Genomic DNA, 21,427 nt, shown 5'->3' with positions numbered 1-21,427 from the left:
AGTTGGCATTCAGCAAGTGTTAGAGCCTCCCCGGCTTCCTGGGTGCCCGCTGCCTCTCCCCCTGCCCCCAGAAATGCATCGACTGGAACCGAGAGGTGCTGAAGCGGGAGCTGGGCCTGACTGAGCGGGACATCATCGATATCCCCCAGCTCTTCTCCCTGAAGGGCTCCTATGCAGAAGCCTTCTTCCCTGACATGGTGAGAGCGCAGAAGGTCATTTCCTTTCCCTGGGGCCCGACAGGGCCCAGAGGGATGTCATTTGGGGTTCCAGAGGAGAAGCACTTCCTGTCATCCGAGGGGGGCCGCTGGGCAGAGACTGGGGCGGGTGGGCGGCTTGTGGACCTCTCCTGCGTATGTTTGCTTTTCGTGCAAAGCATCTCCATCGGTGGCTGTCAACCAGGGCAAATTTGCCCCTCAAGGTCATTTTCTCATTGCTACGGGGATGGGGGAGCTATGGGCATCTCGTGGATGCGGGCCGGGGTGCTGCTGAACCTCCTTCCATGCATGGGCCAGCCCTGAGCAAAGGGCGTTTTTTTCTCCCAAGTGGAAAAAGGAAGCATCTTTTGGTTCCAGTGTTTCAGGCGTCCTTTCCTGGGCCTCAGATGCTGGCTCTGCCCTGCACCGTGGCCCCCTACAGGCTGCTCCCCAGTGCAGCTCCCCAGGCGAGCAGGCAGGCCCAAGGTGGCTGCCTCCCCGCTGTCATTAAGTCAGCAGCTGACAAGCAGATGCCCAGGTGTGATCTCACCGGTGTGGCCTCTGGGAGGGGCCCGGTGATGCTATCAGCACAGCACTGGCTACTCCATTAACACCTTGGGAAAGGATGTCAGGGTGTTGGCGGCTTGGGCTCCCCAGGACAGGAGACCCTCCTTCTTCAGCCCGGGGCCTTTCGCTCTAGTCCCTGTCACTGGACAAGCCAAGGGGTGGGAGTGAATCCCGAGGGCCTGCCTGGAGGCACGTATGTGGGGCGGGGCTTCCTTGCCGGGATGTGTTCTCACTCCTACATCCTCACTGTGAGGTCCTAGCAGAGACCTCTAAGGCAGGGCTTCATGACCTTGGCTCTCCTGATGTTTGGGCCCAAATTCTTTGTTGTGGGGGCTGTTCTGTGCCTCATGGGATGGCTGCAGCGTCCCTGTCCCCTGCCCAAGAGATTCCAGTAAGTAGCACTCCCCTTGCTGTGACAACCGGAATGTCCTGGGGGCAAAATCACCCTGGTTGAGAACTAAGGCAGTGTTGTGTGTTAGAACTTTCTCAGGTAATGGAAATGTTCTGTGTCTACACAACACAACGTGGGAGCCACCAAGCCACTGAGCACTTAAAATGTGGCTAGTGTGGCTGAGGAATGAAATTTATGCTTTTACTTAATTTCCAACAGCTGCTTGTGGCTTCATGTGGCCACCATATTGGTCAGGGAAACACTAAGGGACACCCAGGTTCTGGTTCTGGCTAAGGTTGGGGGAGAGCCTGGGACACATCCCATGACCTTGGCCAGCCCTCTTTTGGGAGCCCCCGCCCCAACACACACCCCTCTGTGAGAATCCCTAAACTTTGGTCCAGACCCTGCTAAACGATCCCAGTATGTCCATACTGGAAGAGCCCCGTAGGGAATGCTCACTGAACCCCCTCATGGGTCGGATGGGGAAACGGGCCCTCCGAGCTGAGTGGTTGACTTGCCTAAGGTCTCCCAGCAAGCGAGGAGCCTTCAGTCTCCTGAATTCTCATCTCCCCTCCAGGCCCTTTGTCCCTTTACTTGCCCCACTTCCACCTGGCATATTCTGGCCTGTTCGTGGGCAATGGGGTAGCTCAGGGCCAAGCCATGGGATGGACCCCAGAGGATCCTCCAGCTTCATACTATTCCTAGCTGCGGATGGCCCTGCAGGGGAGACTTGAGGCCAAGGGGCCATGGCAGGGAAAATGTGAGAGCGCAGAGTCCGGGGTGGTCCATCCCATGCTGAGATGACCCAGCACCAGCCTCTGGACAGCAGGTCCCCAAAGAGTCCCCTTGGAACACCAAGGGCAGCTCCTTGGCCATCAGTATGGGGCCGAGGTTTTCTCTGAGACCTTTCCATACCCTGTCCTAGGAAAGCTTCCCTTCCCCAGGGTTAGGGCCCTCAGCCAGGGAAGTGGAAGTGCCCCTGGAGACTGAGAAGCCACCAGGGGCTCTAGACCCTTGCCCTGACTCTTCAGCCCCCCAGCCAGCCACGGTGCTACCAACTCTGGCAGAAGAGAAAGAGCATGTGTTTGGGCGTGAGTTACATCCACATCAAATTTTAGTCTCTCTGTTCTCTTTTTTTAAAAGATTTTTTAAAAATTTATTCATAAGAGACAGAGAGAGACAGAGGGAGAAGCAGACTCCCCGAGGAGCAGGGAGCCCAATGAGGGACTCAGTCCTGTGACCCTAGGATCATGACCTTAACCGGCAGAGCTACCCAGGCGCCCTCATCTCTCCGTTCTCTGATTGTGTGGCCTGGATTATATTACTTAACCTTCCCCAGCCACTGACTCAGAGGGAGGCTGTGAGGTTTAGTGATGCCGTATCTGGCACACAGGGGATGTTCAAAAAACCATAACACTTATCAGGGCTTCCAGGGGGAGTTGAGCAAGCTGTGCACTGCACAAGGACACCACACCAGAAGGACATTCACACCGTGGACCTCATAGATATTTGTTGTACAAAGTTTCTGGCCGATGATGGTGAAGGCTTGCTCTAACTAAACTGTTAGAATCTGATGATATTTTGAGAGGAAGTATTGGAGGAATAGTGTCATTCACATAAAGGCACCACGGATGTCCTTGGCAGCCCTACTTGGTATTAATCTTCTCTTCCAAACACGAATCCGTTTCTTCTTTCCATTGACCCTAGTTTTTGCGCAAGCACCTGTCCTAGCGGCCCAGGGATGCTGATGAGGATGGGATGGACCTGGGGACGGGGCCCCGTGTGGGGGGCGTCCCCTGGTAGCAAGGCTTCCCTCGTCTTCTCTCTTCTGCAGGTCAATATGGTGGTCTTAGGCAAGCACCTGGGCATCCCCAAGCCCTTCGGACCCATCATCAACGGCTGCTGCTGCCTGGAGGAGAAGGTGCGCGCCCTGCTCGAGCCGCTGGGCCTACACTGCACCTTCATCGACGACTATCTGTCCTACCACGAGCTGCTTGGGGAGATCCACTGCGGCACCAACGTGCGTCGGCAGCCCTTCTCCTTCAAGTGGTGGCACATGGTGCCCTGAGCCTGCCTCCGCCCGCCATCCCCTCCGCCCACCTGCCAGGGAGCCACGCCAGGGTGACGGCAAAGACCTTCCACCCAGCCTCCGGCCTCTGAGGGGAGCCCCTGGCGCTTCTTCCCGAGTGCCTGCAAACGTGCTGGCCACCGCGGGCCCGGGGATATGGGGATATGACCGTGGACACCACACACACACACACCTCCCTCTGGAGGGGCCTCCCCGGCCCAGGGAGGACTGTCCTCATTCCTCTCTCCGCCTTCCTGATCTACCACTCCTAGAGGTTCTAGAAAAGAGCAATGGCCTTAATGTGTTCACAGCTGGCTGTGCCTGGTCACTCTAAGTAGCTCCCCCTCCGTTCTGCTGTTCCTCTCGTGTCGGCACCAGGAAGGGGTCCCAGGTCCCAGAGGGCCTGGGCTTTGGGGTGGGGGCCTGGGCCGCAGGCATCCGTGGTTCTTGTACGAGCAGGAGCAGGGAGGTGAGGCACCGTCTTTTCTCTACCAGTTGTCCTGGGACCTCCTGGGACCTCTCAGCCATGTTTATAGAGACAAATAAGGACAGGAAAACCCGGCATCTGAGGGCCTGTTTAAAAAAGAAAAGGCAACAAAACCCCTTTAATACCTGACTCCATCCTTAGAAGGGTGCTTGTTACCTGGTTAGAAAGCCTTTAATTACGAGTGCTGGCTGCTTCCGGCCCCCAAACACTGTGAGGCTGGAGAGAGGCCTCAGGGGGACACACAGAGGCAAGCTGGCAGGAGGCCAGGGTAGCAGAGGAGGCCGACGCCTGAGGACAAGCTGCGGGGCCTGGTCCCCACTTCGGATTTTGGACTCTGGATGCAAAACGGGGGGGGGGGGCTGACCGTTCCAGATGTCACAGGGGGCAGGGGCCCCGATGTTAAGAGAGGGTGGGGGGCCATTAGGTTATCTCTGAAGGTGGGGTTTAATTTCCTTTAATTGTCTTTAATTATTTCCCTTGGTCCCGCAGGCAGTGGGAGGGAAGGCTCACCCTGTCTCTCTCAGCAGCTCAGAGACCCTGCACGTAGCCTGGCTTTCCGCTGTGGAGTCAACCCCATAGCAGGCCTATATCCGCCCCCATCCCCCCAAAGAGGGCAAGAGAACTGCCGCGGGGGTGGCGGTTGGTTAAGAGGCCGGTCCCCGGTGAGGTCACCGGGACGTGCACAGGCAGGCAGGCTTGGCCAGTGCCGGGCAAGCGGTGGCCCCTGCCCCAGGCAGGCGCAGGCACAAGGGAGCCAGCCTGCCCCCTCCCCGCCATTGGCAGGGGCTCTCAGCCCCGGGCCTCCACCAGCGGGGTTTTCGGTGGCCCCTGCTAAGACCAAGACCAGGCTAGCCAGCCACTGTTAAACTCTGTGAGCCATAGAACACTTAGCAACCAGAAACTTCCATGGAAACCGGACATATGAAGCGGATGAAACAGAACTGCTCTGGTTTAAGATGTCAGGGGTGGTGTACCCGGGTTCTCCCCTTCCAGAAGATTCTGGGGACCCCATTTGGAAGCCTCTGGTCGAACCTTTGCACTTTCTGCTCATAACCATGATGCAACCTAGACTGAGCCAAGGAGAGAAGGGAAGCTCTTCGGGGGCCAAGGGCGTGCAGCCAGGGTTGAGATTCCCCAGGGAAAGGCTGTGGGTGGAGGGGAATGGGCATTATGGAGGGATCGGGAGGATGGGGAGCAGGCCTTCTCAAGCTACCCTGAGTGTGGGAAGCTCTGGAATTAATGCTAGAGTTGTCCGAGGGCCCTGATGACCCCCACTGAGGATGTTCCGGTGACCAATCATCTCCTACGTGATTAATAAAAATGTCAATATGCATTTCTTCAAGTGGCTGCCTCCTTAGTTTCTATTCGTTGGGCTGCAGGGAGGAGGGAAGGAGGCAGGGGAGAACCTTCCTTCCCGTTCCACCCACCATGCCCCAGCTCCTTGGCTCAACTGCGGGCCGTGGGCAGCTCCTGCCTGGCTGAGAGAGCCCCCAGGGCCGGTGCCAGGCAGGCAGGCAGGCAGGCTGATTCAGCGGGATGACTGGCACCAGCCCATGGCTCTGAGGCCAACTGCCCTGCTGAGATGGGTATCAGAGGAGAGGTGGGTCCTAACTCTTCCTTCCCTGGGCTATCTCTCTCTTCCATCTCTCAGATGCAGGTGGGCTGGGCCCTACTGGCAGAGGCAGGAGACTCTTCAGTGGGACTGGTGCCCAGGGCCAAAGGCCGCTGTGATCCCCTTTCATTCCTGCCTCTAAAGTGACTGGGTTACCCAGCCTCAGTGTTCTGGTTTCAGGAGCCTGAAAATATCACCCCTCTCACCCTATGCACAGGCTGCTGCCTCAGGTGGCCCCCTTTGATGCTCACTCACTCACTCACTCACTTTATTCTATCTTTTCTTGTGGACTAAAAGGCAAAACGTTGCTGCCCATCAGTCACTGACACTTTAGTCTGAACAAACCGCAGATATATTTCTACCAGCTGGTATCAACCGGGTAGAGGTGAAGGCCTGGCTCTACTTCCAAAGGAAGATTACAGGGCTCTAAGTCGGAAGCTGGTCCTGCCCCAGCACAGTGGGCCTGTGCCCAAGGGAAGTCCTTACTTTCTGCACCGATTCCCCTGCTGTGTTCATAAGCAGGTAGGGAGATAGTTTGGACTTCCTTCTGAGCCCTGACTCTTACCCAGAGCTGAGTCAGCCATCACACCATTTTCCAGCCAAAAAAAGTAAAGCTGTCATTGAATCTAGCAGCCCAGTGGCTCTTCTTGAGAACATCCTTCCCAGACTCTGGGAGAGAAGGGCATCAGCCTTGGAGACCCGCCATAATCCTTGAACTGCTGGGAGTTCACCCACTGGGAACTCTGGGGAGCAGGTCCCAGTCCCTCCCTTGCCTCAGACTGGCAGCATCGCTAGAGAGAAGGGAGGAAGCTTCATCTATCCAGCATCTTTAGAGCCTGGCTGGGTAGGGTGTGTCCCTGACATTATCTCTGCCCGGGTGGTGATGAGCCACATTTTCTACAGGTGAGGAAACCAAGGGTTGGAGAGAGGGAACGTAACCACCAAAGGTCATGTAGCTGGTGCATGGCGGAGTCGGGATCTCAACCCAAGACCCCTCTCCCCAGAGTCCTTGCTGCTTCAGGTGGCTGAATAACCCCCTCTGGCCTCAGTTTCCCCACCTGACAAGTGAGCCTTCCTGCCCTGATGTTCTAAGCTCTTTCTAGCTGGAAAGGGTTTAAATCGCACCACCCGCCCCTTCCACAGGCCTTTGGCATGTGAAAATAATGACAACACCAGTAATAAAATAATGCCGATCTCCACACTACAACTCTGTCCACGTCGTCCCATGGAAGCCCTGCAACAGCATTTTCAGAAGCGACACGTGAGGGACACAGCAATGAAGTGACTCGCCCACTCCGCACAGCCAGGATGTGGTTGAGGCAGGGCTGAATCCAGTCCTGCTTCTACACTCCATGCTCTTAGGAAAAAGTCTGCTGTTCCTCAAAGTTTCTCAAAATGCTCTGGGGTGCTTATTTAAAAAAAAAATCCACACGCCAGGCGGTACCCCCTTCCCGGCGCGTCAGACTGGAGGCGGGGCCTGGGAATCTGCATTTTCACCTGCTCCTTCAGCAGGGTAGAGAAGCTCCCCACCAAACCAGATCATCTCTGAAAATGCAGGAAAGGGGGTGAGGAGGAGTGTGGAAAGGGAAGGAGGCGCCCAGGTTAATAACCCACATCTTTGCCTCCTCCACCTCTCAAAGCCCTCGTGGCCCAGCCAGATACCTGTGGGGACTTGCTCCTTTCGAGGGAGAACCTGACTCCCTCCATGCTGGGGGCGGAGCAACAGGTTCATATGCAAATGATGGGTTCCTTCCGGCCAATTCTGAGCTCCCGGCTCTGGGAAGGGGCTGGGTTTCCAGGACTGGAACCAATGAGCTAGCACCCCGGGCTGAAGAGGCGGGGCCGGGGTCCTTTAAACCACACGTCAAGGGATCTGCGGGGCAGTGTTGGGTTTGGTGGCCCAGGCCCAGTCCCAAGGCCAGCATGTCACTGCAGAGAATCGTTCGTGTGTCCCTGGAGCATCCCACCAGCGCCGTGTGTGTGGCTGGCGTGGAGACCCTCGTGGACATTTATGGGTAAGAGCCAGAGGCCTGGGGGTCTGCGGGCCGTTGGTGCTGAACCCCTTGGTCTCTTCCCGCAAGCTGTGCAGGGCTTCCTCGGGGCCCAGGCCTGGCTCCGCTGCCCTCCCCCAAGTCAGGAGACTTGCAGTGGTTGAGCTCTAGTCCAGGGCCTTGGAGGGTGCTGGTGTCATGGGGGTTTGGGCACAGTGGAGGACCCTGTAGGCTGGGTACACAAGAATAGGAAGAGGTATGTACCCCAGCCACGGTCCGCAGCTTATGAGCTCTGCAAAGAGCATCAGTCATTTCTTTAGAAATCATTTATGCTTATGTAGCACTTCCTGTGTGCCAGACACTGTTCGAGGGGTGGCAATCTCCTTGAATTTAATCCTTGAACTTAAAAGCTTCAGTTTAACCTCACAACAACCTCTGAGCTAAGTTTGTTGTCAGCTTCAGCTCATTTGATGGATGAGGAAACTGGCACAGAGAGAGCAAGCCATTTGCTCAGGTCACACAGTCACTAAGTGTCAGTGCCAAGATTCAAACCCATTCATGGTCAAGTGTCTTATGATTTTAGCTATATGCCACTTGAAGAGGAAGAATCTGGTTTCCTCCAGCCATTCAGAGCCCACCTGATATGGCCCTATTGTGTGCCCTGGCCATGTCCTTAAAGCCAGTGGCTGGAGGTAAGGCCCCACGTTCTCTCTCACCCTGGAAGAAAAGGAGAGTTTGGGCAGGGTTTTAGGAACTGGGCTCTGGGAACCACTGGGGAGCTGGCTACGTAGCTTTTGGGGGAGACTCCAGGGGTCCCAGCTCCAAGGCTGAGCTGAGGATGCAGGTAGGAAGGGGACGGGGAAGAGAGAAGGCAGAACTGTGTCACCCTTCCCTTGTCACTGGTCTTGCACCCTCTCCTCAGACCAGGTTTTGAAACCTCAGCAATACTGACGCGATAATTCCCAGCTGCAGAGGGTGTCCTATGCACTGGGAGATGCTGAGCAGTGCCCTCTACTTCTACGGACCAGATGCCCATGGCACACACCCACTAGTGACAGCCAAAAATGTCTCCAGACATTGCCAGTTGTGCCCTGTAAGGGGTGGTGGGAATCACACCCAGTTGAGAGCCAGTAACCCAGACTAAGACTTTAAAAAATTGGAGCGAACTTAGTTGGAAGCAGAGATGGGGTTGGCCCCAGAGGGTTAGATGAGAAAGGGTGAGGGCTGGTTATGGGAGGGAACCAAGTCTGGAGCAGACCTGACCAAGCTAGGCATGGGAAGCTAAAGCCTGGCTGATGGTGGGTGGACAGTGAGAAGTAGGAAGGAGATTTGGAGGAGGGGACAGCCACAGAGGCTGTACCAAGAGGAGTGACAAGGGAGGAAGGTGTCTGGCGCCACCCCCTCCTGTAGCGCTGCGTGCCCATGGCCGTGACTCACCTGTGTTGGCTGCCTCATGCCCATCGGGCAGATGTGCCTCCAGTTTGACCTTCCCGGGAGGCTCAGGGCCAGCTCCTCCCCTGCAGAGCTTCCTTAGACAATGGAGGATGAATTGGGGCCACCAGAGGCAAAGGCAGCAGTGTCTTGTGGGTATGAGAATGGATGGGCCGTGTTGGGGTTCTCAGAGGAGACTGGGGGGACAGCCACAGGGTGCACAGCAGAGCCTCAGGCACCCTCAGATGAAGGATTCTTGGACTGCTGTGACCAGACCATCTTGGGGGAGGGGGAGAGCTGCTGGTCCATTCATTCACACATTCATCAAGTATTTCTTTGAGGTCTAGTGTGGGCCGGGCACGGGGACACAGCGGTGAACAAGGAGGTGTGGTCCCTGCTCTCTGAAAATCCTGTCCCTTCAGAGTCCTATGAGAGGCTGGACCACCTCATGCTTGGTGGAAGGATTCCTGTCTTGCTAGGGGAGAGGGACTGGGTCAGCTCTATAGTCCCTCCCAGCTTGGAGATGTCACCGCAATCCTGGTGCTCACACGGCGGGCCAAGGAGGGAAACGACAGTGGGTGTGCTGGCTCAGTCCTGGCTCTGCGATGACTTAGCAGCTGTCTGACTTCGGGAAAGTCACTTAACTTCTTGGAGTCTGTTTCTTCACCTGTAGGATGGATGTGGTCCTGTCAGCGATGATACTTAGAGACGACTCCGTACCAGGCGCTGCCCGAAGTGCTTGGTGTTTAGTAACGAATTCTCCCAATTCCACGAGGGGGGACTATCATCATCCCTGTCCTATAGATGAGGAAACAGAGCCACAGAGAGGTTGAGTAACTCACCCCATGTCACACAGCCTGTGAGGAGTGGGGGAGCCAGGCTGCAACCCAAACACGTTGACCTTCACTTCAGAGGACTCTGGGGAGGATTGAATGAGACTGTGTGTGTGGAGCCCATAGGTGATTCCAGGCCTGTGGTGGGTAGTCTATTATGGTGACTGCCACCACCTCCTCCATTACCACCACCTTCCTGTCCTCCTCCTCCTCCTCCCCCTCCCTCTTCCTCTCCCTCCTCCTTCTTTTTCTCCTTCCTCGACTTCTTCTCCTTCTCCTCCTCCTCCCTCTTCTCCTCCTCCTCCTCTTTCTTCATCATCATTTTAAGGCTCTGCCCAGCCCTTCGGACAGTGGACAGCCTCAAGTGTCTCCACACCTGCCATCCACAAGATGGGTACAACCTCTAAACCCTACTGGGAGGAGGAGGAAATGAGAAAAGAGAAATGAACATAAACCAAGCAGTCAGGGCAGGTTTTCTGGAGGAAGGGCCCCAACCAGAACCTTGAAGGATGAGCGCAGGCAAGACCATTGGGATACTCTGTCTGTGGCAATGGACTGAACCCTGTCTTCTTGCCTTCTGTTGAGTGGGAGATGACCCTGACTTGTTAAGGGGGTTTTGGTTTCCCGAGCAGAGATTTCTAGGGGGAAAGGGAAGGGAGGGAGATACACAGGTGTGCTGAACCTCCCTGGGGACAAATTTTTTTTTTAAAGATTTTATTTATTTATTTGACAGACAGAGATCACAAGTAGGCAGAGAGGCAGGCAGAGAGAGGGAGGGAAGCAGGCTCCCTGCTGAGCAGAGAGCCCCATGTGGGGCTTGATCCCAGAACCCTGGGATCATGACCCGAGCTGAAGGCAGAGGCTTTAACCCACTGAGCCACCCAGGTGCCCCCCTGGGGACAAATTTGTAGCCAGGGTTGAAAACCACAGCTCTGGTTGGACAAGCTAACAACTCCTGTCCCCTCTTGCTCAGCAGAGACAGGTCAATGGAGTGAAAAGGCAGAGGGCATCTGGGGGCCAGGATTCCTGCATTTTAATCCTAGCTTAGTCATCCTTTGCTACCTCATCTTGAGCCACTTTCTGTGCCTTCTTGGGCCTCAGTTTCCCCTCATGGGCCCTGATGAGGCTGACATTGAACACTGGGTTGCACGCTTTGCTCATGGAGGGTCTGAGCTCCCTCCCTGATTTGACAAAGTGGCTCTCCATCTGCTTTCCCCAGCTTGTGCTGTGTGAGAGCGCTGACCTGCCTGGGCAGAGCGGGGCCCTGGGAGGCTGGTGCATCACCAAATCTCCCAGTGACCTGGGCTTTAGGAAAAGGGTTCATGGGGCCACCATTTCTCAGGGGTACATTTTCTCAGCGGAAGAATGTGAGACTAAGGAGGGGCTGTGGTCTTCTGACCCTGGTGATGGTGAGGCCAGAGGACTTGGGACCTGGGAACCTCGCTGAACAGGGAGGGGCCACGAGTACTGCCACCCAGAGCCCGAGCTGTCTGGGCCTTGATGTTCTCTGCCCCCGTGGGCCACGTCAGTGGGGACCATGGTGGTCATCTCGTCAACCTGTCTGTTTCAGCCACAAAGACCTTTCCCATCAGTTTTTTGGCTCTGAAATGTCTGGTTTCGTTTTCCCAGAGGCCAAGACCCTGAGCCCATGAAAGGGGAGGATGGGTTAGGATTTGCAGAGGAGTGGGGGTCAGAACTGGTTGAGTCCCAGCTCCATCACCGACCAGCTGTGTGACTCTGGGCCAGTCACCTGTCATCTCTGGCCTTGTTCCCTCATCTGTACAGTGGGGATAATAGGACCGACAGTGTGTGGCTGTGGGGATACCTCTGTCACCATTGTCAACATCATTGTCCTCACCATTGAGGGGTAACATAGAGCAAAAAGGAAGACCTGACTTGTCTTGATTCCTAGGACGAGGTGGGCTCACCCTGAGTCCTTCCCATGCTGCCCAGGGAGACAGCCCACCCTTAGCCATGGTCCTCAGACGTCACTGGGCATCAGTGTGGCTTGAAGGACAGGTTCTGGGGACCCTGCCAACAGCACAGCTGGGTCTGGACTCTGCATTTTCAACAAATAGGTCTGAGGTTGGCCACCGTGATGGTGACTAGCTGTCCTGGTTTGCCCAAGACCTTCTAGGTCTTCGCACTGGAAGTCCTACACTGTGCGACACACACGGTTTCTGACAAAACAGATCTGTTGGTCACAGTAGCATGCTTCCCCTCCCCTTTGTCAACTGGGCTTGTAGGGCCTGCAGGTGGGCCCCTGGGCTGGCCAGAGCTGCTCAGTGCGGGGAAGGGCCTTAGCCCGTCCTGTGTGTGGACAGCCTCAGTGAGGGAAAGCTGGGCTGGGCCTGGGGCACAGTCTAGAGCAGCTCGCTGGCAGCTCGGGGTGGACAGGCTGGAGGAAATTTTGTCCTGCTGAGCCTTTGGCTTCTTCCCCTGCCCTCCACAAGATGGGAAATCCAGACCCTCCTGTACCTGATGCAGGCTCTTCTCCCAGAAGCCACCATTTTGATCTTCTTAACAGCTTCCCTGATGGGGCGTGAGCACCGGACTGGGGGAGTCTGGACCCCTACCTTCTAGTCCCTTCTCTTCTGGGCCTCAGTTTCCCTGGAGTAAAGTAAGGCATGAGTTCAGGTGCCTTTAACTTTCACTTGTCTCAAGCGTTTACATGCACTGACTCCTTTAATCTCTACTTTATAGACGGAGACACTGAGGCAGAGGGAGACCAAGCCTCTCCCTCAAGGTCACATACCTAGTGGGTGGTAGGGCTGGGATTTGGACCCAGCTTGTCCACGCCTGCAGGCTTAACCCCCTCACCTCAGCTCCAAGGTGTTGTCCCACCTGATCAAGAACTTTCACTGGCTCCCCATGACAGCCTGAGTTTACCCTTGACCTCCTAAGGCTTCACTGTGAAAATAATTCCCCTCAGATGCTTCTCCTCCTTGTCCTTGGTTCCCCTGCCTCTCTCCAGGAAGCTGCCCCCAGCCCCCCCAAGTCCACCCTCTCAACCTGCCTCTGTCTACTCATTTCCCATTTCATAATTTACTTGACTATCACCCTTCCGCCATCTCGGATGGGTGGTTTTCCAAGCCTTTCCCATTATCTCATCTGAGCCTTGCAATTGCCCGTGAGGTTGACCAAATGGGTGTCATCATTCCACTTTGTAGGGAGGCTGGGTCATTTCTCAGGGTCACCTGGCTTAGGTGCGACCCAGCCCAGTCTAGAATCTGACTCTTGACTCTGGTCCTGGCACCACCGGGCTCTCAGCATCTTCCCCCCAGGCCTGGCAGGATCTTCATCGGATCCCTGGTGCCTCATACAGGGAGGTACCCCAAACCCAGGGGCTGGGGCGGGGGAGCTGGGTGGGGTCCCATACCAGAAGGATCATCAAGCTGTTCACCCCGAACTCACGGGCGCCCAGGGTCCAAGCAGCAGTTTGGGGTTGGGGGAAGTTTCATGAAAAGTTTATAAGCCTCCTGGGAAGCTGGAGGCCCAGTGACTCAGGGAGTGGAGTGGGGCTGAGGGTGCTGCCTGGGGTGGGGTGGGCGGGCCCTTCATACCCAGTCTATCTCCACTTGTCTCTGTCTGGCTCTCCATCTCTCTGGGTTTTTCTACATCTCTTTGTCTTTCTCTGTCTCTGTGCCCCCATGCTTCTCTGTCCAGATTCTTTATGTCCCATGATGGGCCTGGCTCCCACACCCAGGGCACAACAGGACTGAGGGTACCACCAGCCCTGGAAATTACAGGCTTTGGGAATAGGGTTGCCAGATAAAATCCAGGATGCCTAGTTAAATTTGAAATTCAGATAATCAATTAATATTTTTTTAGTGTAAGCTTGTCCCAAATATCGCATGGGACGTCCTTAGACTAAAACAACTATTCGTTGTTTATCTGAAATCCGGGTCCAACTGGGTGTTCTCTATTTTTGTTTGCTAAATCTAGCAGCCCTCCTTGGGAGGAGAAGCAGGTGTGCTGGCCCCGCCCCACTAGCGAGGACGCCTGGGAGGGCCACGCACTGGGCTGGGACCTGCCTCATAAAGTGGAGCTTGGGCTTGGCTTATTTCTTTATTTATTAAAAAAAGCCTTTTGAAAAGTATCAGGATCCCACTGGTGGAGGAGTGAAGAGGGTGTATTGAAGGAGGTCTGCTCTCCTCCCAGTGGGGCAGGGAAAGGGAAAGGACCTGGAGTCAAATCGCTGGCTGTGCTAATTTGGGGAAGTCTCTTGCTCGTCCTGAGCCTCTGTTTCCCCAGGTGTAAGTGGGAGTAATAATCCCTCCTCCCGGGGCCACAGTGAGGATGAAATGAATGCTGGTTGGAAGGGCTCAGCCAGGCCTGCCCTGGTGAGCGTGCAGGGGATGGGGGCCTCGGGGGCTAGGGTTATCGTGATTACTCTTGGGGAGGTGGTGGGTGAGAATATGGATTCAGGAACCAGAAGGCTTGGGCCTTGCCACTTACTAGCTCCATGACCTTGGACAGTTTACTTAACCTCAGTTTCCCTATCTGTAAAATGGGAGACAATGGTAGTCTGTGTCTCCTAGGTTTATTGAAAGGATTACGTGATGTAATAGACCTAAGAACCTGGCACCGGGCTAGCATATGACCAGAGCTCGACAAATGTCAGCTCCTGTTATCCCCCAGGCACATGTGTATGCTGCTTCCTCCAGGAAGCCTTCTGGTCCCTCTGGCTCACAGTGGCCTGTCCCTACATGGGATTCCACTGACCACTGACTTCCTGGCCATAAGCCCCATCTGGCTGCCCTGGGCAGGGCTGTTTTTAACTCGATGATGGGATGGAAGGTTCTGGGGCAGTGGGGAGAGCAGTGGGTATATCTGCCTCGGTCTGGCAATGCCTCTGGGCACAGTGGGCGCCCCGGGTACCCCACAGACAATCAGAGGGTGAAAGGACTGATTTCAAACAGGACTCCGGACTAGCTGGAGGTGGGGTGGGGGACATGCAGTCCCAGGGCCAAATGACATAGACTTTTTAATCGTACGAATAATGACTGGTTGTTTGACTGAATCTGGCCCAGTTTCCCAGGTGACACTGCAGCGCCACGGAGAAGCAGGGGCTCTGTGTCAGAGACGCAAGGCAAACCTGGCTGTGCCATTCAATGCTGTGTGATCTTGGGCTTGGTACTTGATCTCTCTGAGCCTCAGTTTCTAACCTTTGCATTGGAGATGGTACCACTCACTTTGCAGACTTGTAAGAATAAAAGGAGCCAGGAACTACAAGGCACTTGGCACATGGTGGGCACGCCATAAGATTTACTGCCCTTCCCTAGGGAACACCCAGAGGACATCTCACCCGCTAAAGAGGGATGCATTGGGACCTTGAGGGGGAGACTGCTCTTAAAGCCATGGTCTTAGAATTGCACTGAGGTCCATTTGCTGGCTGGTGTCCCCTGAGCTCCTTGTGCCCAGCTTGGCACTGGGGGATTATAAAGTACTCAATTGGGTCCTAACTTTCAAAGAGTTTGTGGTTTTGTTGGGAGTTAAAATAACTCACAAGGGAAGTGTTAATGAACACAGAACCTGGGAATGTGAGATGGTGAATGCATTCATGTGGGGTCCAGGCTTCACTCCCAGGAGCTTGCTGTGGGGATCTGAGAGGATTGGGGTGGTCAGGGAGGGCTTCCTGAAGGAATCAAGAGTTTGAGCCAAACCTCAAGCATCTGAAGAGTTATTGCATCCCTCTAGAACTTCCCTTGGCTTCTTGTCCTTCCCAGGTCGGTACCTGAGGGCACAGAGATGTTCGAGGTCTATGGGACCCCCGGCGTGGACATCTACATCTCTCCTAGTGTGGAGAGAGGCCGGGAGCGCGCAGACACAAGGCGGTGGCACTTTGATACGGGGTTGGAGATCATCGTGGTCATGAACTCACCCAGCAACGACCTCAATGACAGTCATGTGAGCAGGTCCCCTGGTCCCGGGTGGGGGGTGGGTGGGGCCGTGATCTAGCTCCACAAAGGTTGGCACCCTCTATTTACCCAGATGGCAGGGTAGTGTGATGGGTAAGTACCTGCCCCTGGAACTAGCCAGCCCTGCAGCTTACAGACATAAACTGTGTGTCTGATGGCAAGTCACATCAGCCCTCTGGACCTCGGTTTCCCTATCTGTAAAATGGGGATGATCACAGCACCTTTCCTCCTGGTGTTGGTATAGCGTGGAACATGAGTCAACATTGGCTCCTTTTCTTGTTTCCCAAGACCCCGGTGAAGGGAGGTGTCCCCGTTTCTCTGTGTCAGGCCTCAGTTTCCCCATCTACAGGCTGAGGGTTGATTAGGAGATCTCTGCCACCTTGAATGAAGGAGAGAAAGCAGAAATGGGGGGATACAAGTGACGGGGAGACTCCCTTCTATAAGGTGCCTCACCTCCTAATCCACCTGCTCCCTGACTTCCTTCCCTTCTCAGGCACATAACTTCCCTTCCTCTCCTCATTCAGCCATCAAGGGTGAGTTTAACAAGCCCTAGCTGTAGGCAGGGTTCTGGCCTCAGGGCAGGGGGCATTTAAAAAAGGAAAGAAATGGGGTGGCCCTGGAGCTTGGCCCAGGTGATGCCCCCTTAAAGGGGTCATGGGAAGTAGCCTGTTACGAAGGAGTGACAGGTTTCCACTCCACGTCAGGTGTGGTGTTGCAAAAAACTGACCTTTTAAGGACCACTGACCATATGCCACGCCGTGGACAGCCATGACCTCACACAGGCCTCACAGCAGCTGCGAGAGGCAGGGTCTGATCTCCATTCCATTGGTGGGGCCGCCAAGGTTCAGAGTAGCTGTGTTCTGCACAGAACTGCCTGACACCGGGGGGGCAGGTTCCCTTCATCACCCCCTCGTCTTTTCCCACCCACGTATCTGAGGTGAGCCCCTCCATGGAGCTCTGTGATGCAGGCGGACAGGTAAATGAACTTATTTTACAGATAAGGAAACCAAAACCACTTACCCAAAGTCAGCAGATCTAGTGAGTAGCAGAGTTGGTGAGGTTCAGGACAGAGTCTGCGGGGCAGGGCAAGAGGACCAGCCAGCTGGTGAGGGGCCCCTCCTGGGTGCCCTGCCAAGCTGGGGGCCATGTGGATGCCAAAGACCAAAGGAACTGAGAAGGGTCAGAGTGTCCTGCCCCTCCCCTTCCCCCATCTTTGCCCTGGATCCAGGTAACTGTGTGCCTGAGACCACTGAGCCCCAACTCAGGCTTGACAGTTGGGGGTCAGTGATTGCAGGATTTAGGGGTTCCCAGCACTGAGGGGTGAATGGCCTCTGTAAGATCCTGAGCCTTCTGACAGAGCTGAGGGACCCCCTTCAGGAGGGACCGTGCAAGCAGAGAGCAGTGGGTTGAAGGAGCTTTGACACATGGGCCTGAAGCTGTGTTCTCATCAGTCATTGTCAGACCAGCCTTTAACAGCTATCAGGGCTTGCCCTGGCCAAGCACGGCGCCAAGCATGTCACCCATCTTCCTTCTTTGATGGTCACAGCCTACAATCAACCCTCTGGGGTAGGGACTATTATTATCCCTACTTTACAGCAGGGGACCTTGAGGCCCGGGGAGGGCAAGTGACTCTTCCCAGGATAGTCACAAGTGGTGGATCCGGAATCGGAGCCCAGAGCTCTGGAGCAGCTCACATGATGCCGCCCGCCCTCTATGAACAGTAGCAGGCATGTCTGGGGGCCCTTCCTATGGGGTCAGTCTGGTACGTGCATTGTTTCTAAGTGGCACTATAATCCTCTGCGGGCAGCAGGGACCCGTATGCTTGCTGTTCTGCAGATGAGGAAAACAGACAGCTCAGAAAGGTGAGGGACCTCAGCCAAGGTCTAAGAACCCAGAGGTGCTGGGCTCAAGACCAAGCCTGTCTCAATCCCCCAGATAAGAGAGGGTCCCTAAACCCTACCCAGTCAGAGACCTCCTCAGTTTATGAGCAGCAAAACAGAGATCCAAAGGGGAGCAGAGGATTGTCCAAGTCCCACGGTAGTCATTGGCAGCACTGGGGCCCAGGTCTCCAGGGAATCCCTCACAAATGGTCCCATTTTACAGATGGGCCAAACAAGGCATGGAAAAATAAATGGCACAGAGACTAACAGAAGAGCTGGATTGGTAAACTCAACTTCAGTGCACAGAGCTTCCTGAGACCCTCTCTCTGTCCTGCCAGATCCCCCAAGACCTGTCCTTTGGGGTGGGAGATATTGGCTTCTGCCAGCTTGACTCTAAGCCCATTTCTCTACAGGTTCAGATTTCCTACCACTCCAGCCATGAGCCCCTGCCCCTGGCCTATGCGGTGCTCTACCTCACCTGTGTTGGTAAGTTGGAGCCCATGCAAGGGCCTGAGCCAAGGGTGGGGGGTGGCTGGGAATGACAAGGAACAGGGGTCTTTTTACAAACATCAACTCATTTTATTTTAAAAATTCAAATAAGGGTATATTTTAAAAATTCTAATGGGATAAAAGAGTATATATATGGAAAAGTAAGCTTCCCTTTCTCCCAACCTAAGACTTCCAGTTCCCCAAGCCCAGCATCCTTCTAGAGATCTTCTGTGCTTGTGCAGGTGGACACAGGCATACCTGTACACTCCCTCCTTTTGGAAGCAAAGGGAGACATACACCAGACCTGGACCTTGCTTTTCCACCTTAAGATTTTTGTACCAGTTAAACAAAAATTGACATGTAAACTCCATGCACGGTAACTCAGATTGATTAATACAATAAAGGAAAAGGTAGATAACATGAATGAAAAGATGGGGAATGTCAACAGAGAGATGAAAACTATAAGGTGTCAAATGGAAATGCTAGAACTAAAAATCACGGTAACAGATTTTTTAAAAATGCTCCTAGTGGGTTGTCTTGATAGACTTGACACAGCTGGAGAGAGGATCAGTGAACTTGAAGATAGGGCAATGATAAATTAGACTGTACTAAATTTTAAAACTTTTACACAACAGAAGACAAGCAAAAAGTCAAACTATAGGGCTGCCTGGGTGGCTCAGCCCATAGAGCACATGAATCTTGATCTCAGGGTTGTGAGTTCAAGCCACACCTTGGCACAGAGCTTACTTTAAACAAAAAGGGAAAAAAGGTCCGAATATGGACTGCAAGAAGAAATTTGCAATGCACACAGCTGATCCGGTACACATAGATTATGGAGAACTCTAATCAATAGGAAAAAAACATAAACTAATGAAATAGGCAAAGACTATGAACAAACAATTCACAGAAGAGAAAGTCCCAGGGACCAGAACCTAAATAGAAAGATGCTTAATATTTAACATTGCCAAGGATGTGGAATTGGGAGCTCCTGGATGGTGGGTCGGAGTTTGCATGGGTACAAGCACCTGCAAAGCACTTAGCAAGAAAGCTGAAAATGCTCTGTCTGCAGGAGGCATTGTTAGAGGCAACATATGCATTATTGGACTTGTGCCGGACTCCTGGGAACCCCATAGTGACTCATGCTCTTTCCTCCCCTTACAGACATCGCTCTGGATTGTGATCTGAACTGTGAGGGCAGGCAGGATAGGAGCTTTGTGGACAAGGTAGGGTGACTCAACCTGGACCCAGAAAGGGGCATGGAGTTTGGCATTGACCTAGGCTGGGTTAGGAGGGGCAAGGCCATTACGGGTATTCCCCTGCCTCCTAGCTTGGGACGAGGTCGGGAGAGCCAAATGGGAAGTAGGCATGGCTGGAGGTATTCTTTTACCCGGGAGAAAAATCATTACCAAGAATTATCAAGCATATACATGCCCAGGACTGGGCTACGCCTTGCTTTGTGGGGAAAAGTCCTTCTGGAATGTCAGTCTAGCTCAGGGGTCAGCAAACTTTTTCTGTAGGCATTGCAAAGTGTCTCTGTTGCAATTCTTCAGTTCTGCCATTGTAGTGTGAAAGAGCTGTAGCCAATTCAATGGATGTGACTATTCCAATAAAACTTTATTTATAAAAACAGGCAGCGGGCCAGAGGTGGCCCCCGGCCCTGGCATGCCAATCTTCTGATTTAGGCGAAAGGGGAACTCTGCCAAATATGAGGCCGTTAAAGAACTTGGGGCTGAACTGTTGTGGCACTCAACGCATTGGGAGATCTTAGCAGAAGGTCAAGGTGGGCTATGTGAACAAGGAAGACTTCCTTTGAAGTCCACTTGCGCTAGGCTCTAAAGTGATGCAAGAGGGAGGGGATTCCAGGTGGAGGGATGAGCGGGAGCCAAGGCCTGGAGCTGGGAACAGATCTGTAATCAGGAAGTTGTCTGTTGAGAAATAGGACATTGGCCCAAGACACACTGCATTTGGCCATAAAAGACCTCTGTCTAGTTTGGACTTGCTGCTGTGGGCAGTCTGGAGCCACAGCCGTGTCTGGTGCAGGAAATGCTTCCGTGAGCGTGGACCTGTCCTCACAGGGAGGGCAAGGAGGAGGAGACGGGGCTCAGGAGGCTGGCCAGCAGGTTGCTGGGCAGGGGCAGAGGACAGGTCTGAGCCCCATCACCAATTATGCTTTGCCATTGGCAGCGGGATTGGGTCTGGGGGCCCGATGGGTATGGAGCCATCCTGCTGGTGAACTGCGACAGGGACAATCTGAACTGTCATGACCAGGACAACCGAGACCAGCAGGTGCGCTGCCTGCAAGGTAAGGGGGTGCCCCGGGTCACTGCTCAGCTACCCCGTAGGTCGCACTGAAGGGAGCACCAGGGGCCAGAGTTCCAGCTCCCAGACACACTTTGATGTCGCTCAAAACCTGCCTCACGCTGGCAGCTGACCCCTCCCAGCCTGTCTGTGGCAGATCCAAAGCTTCCTATCCGCACCCCAAATCCAGCCTCCCCACCAGGCACCCCGGGCCTGATTTCAGGATGCCCCACGTTCTAAGTCAGTCCCGCACTGCGCACAACAGCCCCGTGAGGAAGACCACTATAGTGGCCTGGGGAGCAGGCAGGTGCCTTATGCCTGGGCAGGCACAGTTTCTCTGGAATGTGGGCACATCTGTCCCTCATTTCAGACTGGGGAGCACTGAGGCTTGGGGAGGGAGGGGTGTCAACAGGGAGTGATGCTTGGACTGAGACCAGACTCTCAGCTGCCTGCCACCCAGGTGGCCTGCCTACCGCACGCTTCTCACCTGTCCCCTGGCTCAGGGCAGGCCGCTCTGTACTTCCCGTTGCTCTGGGCAGGTGAGGGAGCGGAGGCCCAGAGAGGGTCGGACACATTCGCGTGGCACACGCTTCAGACGTCCTCATGGTTTGTTCTTGACGGTTTCTAGCATTTTCACAGGCTGGGCAGAGCCGGGGCTCAGAGACCCAAGTCTTGGCACCCTCTGCCCCGGGAGGGGGGTGTGTGGTGGGCAGGAGGAGAAGACACGGAGTGTCAGGGGCCCATGGAGTTGCGGCCCCATCTGGTTCTACAGACCTGGAAGACATGTCCGTCATGGTCCTGAGGACCCAAGGCCCTGCTGCCCTCTTCGATGACCATAGACTCATCCTCCACACTTCCAGCTATGACGCCAAGTGGGCACGGGTCTTCCACGCCTGCGGTGAGTTCGTGCCCATCCCCTCCCCTGTGCCCACTGCCCCTGTCCCCACCTTGGACTAGAGGGCAGGCTCTGCTCTGGCTTCCAGCCTGCCCTGGGGGGCAAGGAAACATGGTCAGATGGGGAAACTCTGGAACAGGTGGGGCCCAGGCCATGGCCCAGGGTCGTTTGATTGGATAAATTAAAATACATTCAGGGGCACCTGGGTGGCTCAGTCAGTTAAGCGCCTGCCCTTAGCTCAGGTCGTGATCTCAGGGTCCTGGGATCCAGCCCCAAGTTAGGCTCCCTGCTTAGCGGGGAGTCTGCTTCTCCCTCTCCCTATGCCCCTCCCCCTCAAATAAATAAAAAAATCTTAAATAGACATATTTAA

General features: G+C 54.7%; 2 protein-coding genes across 4 annotated transcripts in view; both read left to right on the top strand.

Moving 5' to 3' along the window:
• The window catches only part of PADI1 (peptidyl arginine deiminase 1), a 46,846-nt gene extending 37,870 nt beyond the window's left edge, over positions 1 to 8,976 (top strand). The window contains exons 15-16 of one of the 3 annotated variants that reach the window (XR_007126825.1): positions 14 to 197; positions 2,987 to 3,124. Coding sequence is in view for 1 of the 3 variants with exons in the window: in XM_047727263.1 (XP_047583219.1) it covers positions 72 to 197; positions 2,987 to 3,220 (360 nt within the window). In the remaining 2 variants the exon portion in view is untranslated. Of the gene's footprint in view, positions 1 to 13; positions 198 to 2,986; positions 5,050 to 8,965 lie in introns of those variants that run through there. The other 2 variants (XM_047727263.1, XM_047727264.1) reach the window with 2 other exon arrangements.
• Positions 7,225 to 21,427, top strand: part of PADI3 (peptidyl arginine deiminase 3) — a 29,301-nt gene continuing 15,098 nt past the window's right edge. The window contains exons 1-6 of the mRNA XM_047727261.1: positions 7,225 to 7,334; positions 15,304 to 15,484; positions 17,789 to 17,861; positions 19,026 to 19,087; positions 20,049 to 20,166; positions 20,935 to 21,060. Of these exons, the coding sequence (XP_047583217.1) occupies positions 7,243 to 7,334; positions 15,304 to 15,484; positions 17,789 to 17,861; positions 19,026 to 19,087; positions 20,049 to 20,166; positions 20,935 to 21,060 (652 nt within the window). The 5' untranslated portion in view covers positions 7,225 to 7,242. The remainder of the gene's footprint in view (positions 7,335 to 15,303; positions 15,485 to 17,788; positions 17,862 to 19,025; positions 19,088 to 20,048; positions 20,167 to 20,934; positions 21,061 to 21,427) is intronic.

This window comes from Lutra lutra, chromosome 4, assembly GCF_902655055.1.
Source record: "Lutra lutra chromosome 4, mLutLut1.2, whole genome shotgun sequence".
NCBI classification, from domain to species: domain Eukaryota; kingdom Metazoa; phylum Chordata; class Mammalia; order Carnivora; family Mustelidae; genus Lutra; species Lutra lutra.
The sequence above is the reverse complement of the archived record's forward strand: the minus strand, read 5'-3'. Positions and strand labels throughout refer to the sequence as shown.